At 46.3% G+C, this 2,916-nt stretch overlaps 1 protein-coding gene across 1 annotated transcript; it reads right to left on the bottom strand.

Moving 5' to 3' along the window:
* Positions 1 to 464: 464 nt before the first annotated feature.
* Positions 465 to 2,191, bottom strand: LOC147883815 (uncharacterized). The gene is made up of 2 exons (XM_087398860.1): positions 1,671 to 2,191; positions 465 to 1,440 (listed from the first exon to the last, which is right to left on the bottom strand). Exons 1-2 carry the CDS (start codon positions 2,189 to 2,191, stop codon positions 465 to 467), a joined length of 1,497 nt encoding a protein of 498 aa, XP_087254986.1.
* Between the last annotated feature and the right edge of the window lie 725 nt (positions 2,192 to 2,916).

Below are 2,916 nucleotides of genomic sequence, written 5' to 3'. Positions count from 1 at the left end.
AAATTATGCAAAAAAATGTACAATTTTAAATATAGGGTATTTTAAATGTGTAAGTGCTTGCACGTGTTTTATCGATTTTTACATAACGGCTACCTCGGGGTCCTTATGAAGCCGACAAAGGTTATCTTGACTCCATAAGATTGGAACAAAACCATTATAGTTTGTGAGGTGAACTATAAAAAAAGTCTTGAAATTACATACATACGAAGCACTTAGTCACATATTGTTACTTCAATGAACAACCTTATTATTATACAAAAGGAATGCAAGAGGAACACTTAAAACTTTTAATTGATTTCCATGTATGATATATGTTTTGGTTTCTAGAAAAGTTTTGTATGCTAGGTATATTAATTTTAGAGTCCTAGGTTATCATCCTTGTTCAATCAACCATGAGTTCTAGTTCCCATGAACATTCATGCTACGAACATAGAATTATACATAAGGCTAATCACGATTAGGGGTTAGATATTAGGGGAAGCATCGAACTTGAAATCTGAGGTGGGGTTGTGTGAGAGCTCGAGTTGTTGGTAGCCATAAAGGCGTTTATGGAGGAACCAACGGCCTCCATATGCTTGTTGGGACCATGCAAGTGCGACAAGCACAACTAACGATGCCGAGACACCCCAATACCAGCTCCTAGGAAAGTTGTACACATCATCGTAGCCATAGATGGTGGACCGGAAAGTGTCAAAGGTGAGGATGACGAATCGAGAGGCAGAGACACCGACGATGACTAAAGGCAAGAGGGGGCGGGCACGCATATCCCAAGCTATGTTGGTAATGATCTGGGGGAGGAGCCACCAAAAGAGGATAACCTGGAGGTATGTCTGGAGGCCCTGGGTCCACCACCAGAGCACGAGACCGATAACAAGGTATATGGGCAATCCGATGAGCCACAGAATGAGCTCGTTGATCTTGTTGTCTTTGTTTGCACCCATGCGAGCACGACGACGCCACTTGGCGGCCACAAGGATGACAAGGGTGATGTAAGCCAAGATGAGGAGGAAGTCGCTAATGAAGGGGGTGGTCCAAGTCCAAGATCTGAGGAGGAACTTGTAGTTGCTGTTTTTGAAGTATCGGAGGGGCAAATAGAGGGATCTAGTCCATCTGAACCCTAAGATGGCAACTTGAGCGCTGAGCCCAAGAGTGGAAATGTAGTAGGCGTCGGAATTTTTGAACGACGAGTAGATCTGGAGGACCACCAGCAGTAACTCTATGGCTATGGTGCCCAAGCTCACGCCCAGCATTGTCTTGAACAGCGCTTGCTGCTTCTTCACGTCCAGCAACCGAGCATCCACCTTTAACGCCGGGAAAAACTCCGCATCGTCCTCCTTCCTTAGGCTCTCTATCGTCCCCTTTGCTGCCGGGTCTAGCAGCTTCAATGTCGGGTACGTGATTTTCAAAAGCACGCGTATCTGGCAATCTGAGGTTTCGTTGCTGCAAGACATAGGACACGTTCGGATCAATATTCGTCACATACTATAACCAAGCGAAGGCTATTCATCACAATAGTTAACGCGCGAGCAAAGTTCGCGTCGAGTCAGGCGGCAAATGCGACAAAGGCCCTTTAAACACGATGTCGCAGGAAACTTTCAATTCGGGGAATTGCAGGCGGGATGAACATCGAGCTTCCAGCAAAAGTTAGAACCAATCGAAGAAAAACGAACCTGTTCTGAGTTGCGGTCCCATTGAATATACGGACACCAGGACGCGGTATGAGCTTGCAAGCAGTCATGCAAAGCTCTCCAGAGACAGAGTTGATCACGCCAGCAACTTTCAGAATGAGAGGCTGTTGTCTGCCGAAGCTAGCCGTGCGGGATGCTGCACCTACGTACAAGTTACCTGTGAAATTCTTGAGGGATGTGGAACCATAGAAGTTTTGAGCAGAGACAAGGTCGAACACGCCACTCTCTCCATCGATTAGTGGAGTGAAGTTGCCTGCTTGAACGTCAGTGCGGTGCCATTCCCCAATAATGATGCTGTTAATAACGCCGAAAGAATCATTAGCAGCAAAATCAATTCCCGCCCAGGATTGAATCTTGTCTTTGCAAGCATCTTCCACTGCGGTATCCTGGACAATTGAAGGGGAGCCTGCGTCCATTGAGGATGCTTTCTCAACGCGCATGCCGAGCAGACTCGCTATCAGAAACCAAGCTAATAATGATTTCAACGCCAACGGATGCTTCATCGCAATCAGTCGTAGTTGCGCTTCTCTTTTGCCAACTCAATCGAGCTGCGTCTCGGATGCGGCTATCAATCTATCAACATGAGTTTCTCTTTCAATAGATACCCCAGGAAAACCAAGTTGAGTCCCTCTATTGAACTTTTCAATATCTCTTTACCTTAGTCTCCAGTTCAGAAAATCGCAAGCGATCTCCGGAATGAAGGCTCTCTACTTTAGCTTCTTATTTAGTCAGAAAACTCCATCCGGTCGATCTGCGCCTGCAATGAACTTTGTCTACTTGAAGTTCTTGCAGGCTCCTGCTTCCCTTTAACTCATTTCCCCGGCACATAATTTGGGCATAGGTAATCAATCCTTTCCCTATCGTGAGAGCCTCCTCGGCTGAAGCCGCCAGCCTGCATCTTTCAGTGGAGGATGGCAAAAGGACGAGTCTTGCCGCCTACTTATCATGCATCTCCCTGATTAAAGCGCCAAGAAACCTGAAGATACGACAGCCGGCAAAGCGGCGCGTTGCATTTTCTTCATCGCCCGTGCGTGTAAGCTTGGGATTGGCAATTTAAGAATGTGGTAGCTGGGACAAGGCCGGCCTACTGTTTGTGACAAACAATGGGAGCCAAGGCCAATGTTCATATTTGCAAAGAAGGACAACCTATAACTATATTTGCAAAAAAGGTGCACGTTTTTGTGACCACAATTTTTCCGTTCACTTGACACTAAACTCGAGTTTGCCG

Source organism: Dipteris shenzhenensis, chromosome 27 (genome assembly GCF_047967505.1).
Source record: "Dipteris shenzhenensis isolate YYH24624 ecotype China chromosome 27, Dip_SZ_1.0, whole genome shotgun sequence".
Classification (NCBI taxonomy): domain Eukaryota; kingdom Viridiplantae; phylum Streptophyta; class Polypodiopsida; order Gleicheniales; family Dipteridaceae; genus Dipteris; species Dipteris shenzhenensis.
Note: the sequence above shows the minus strand (reverse complement) of the source record. Positions and strands in the feature narration are given on the sequence as shown.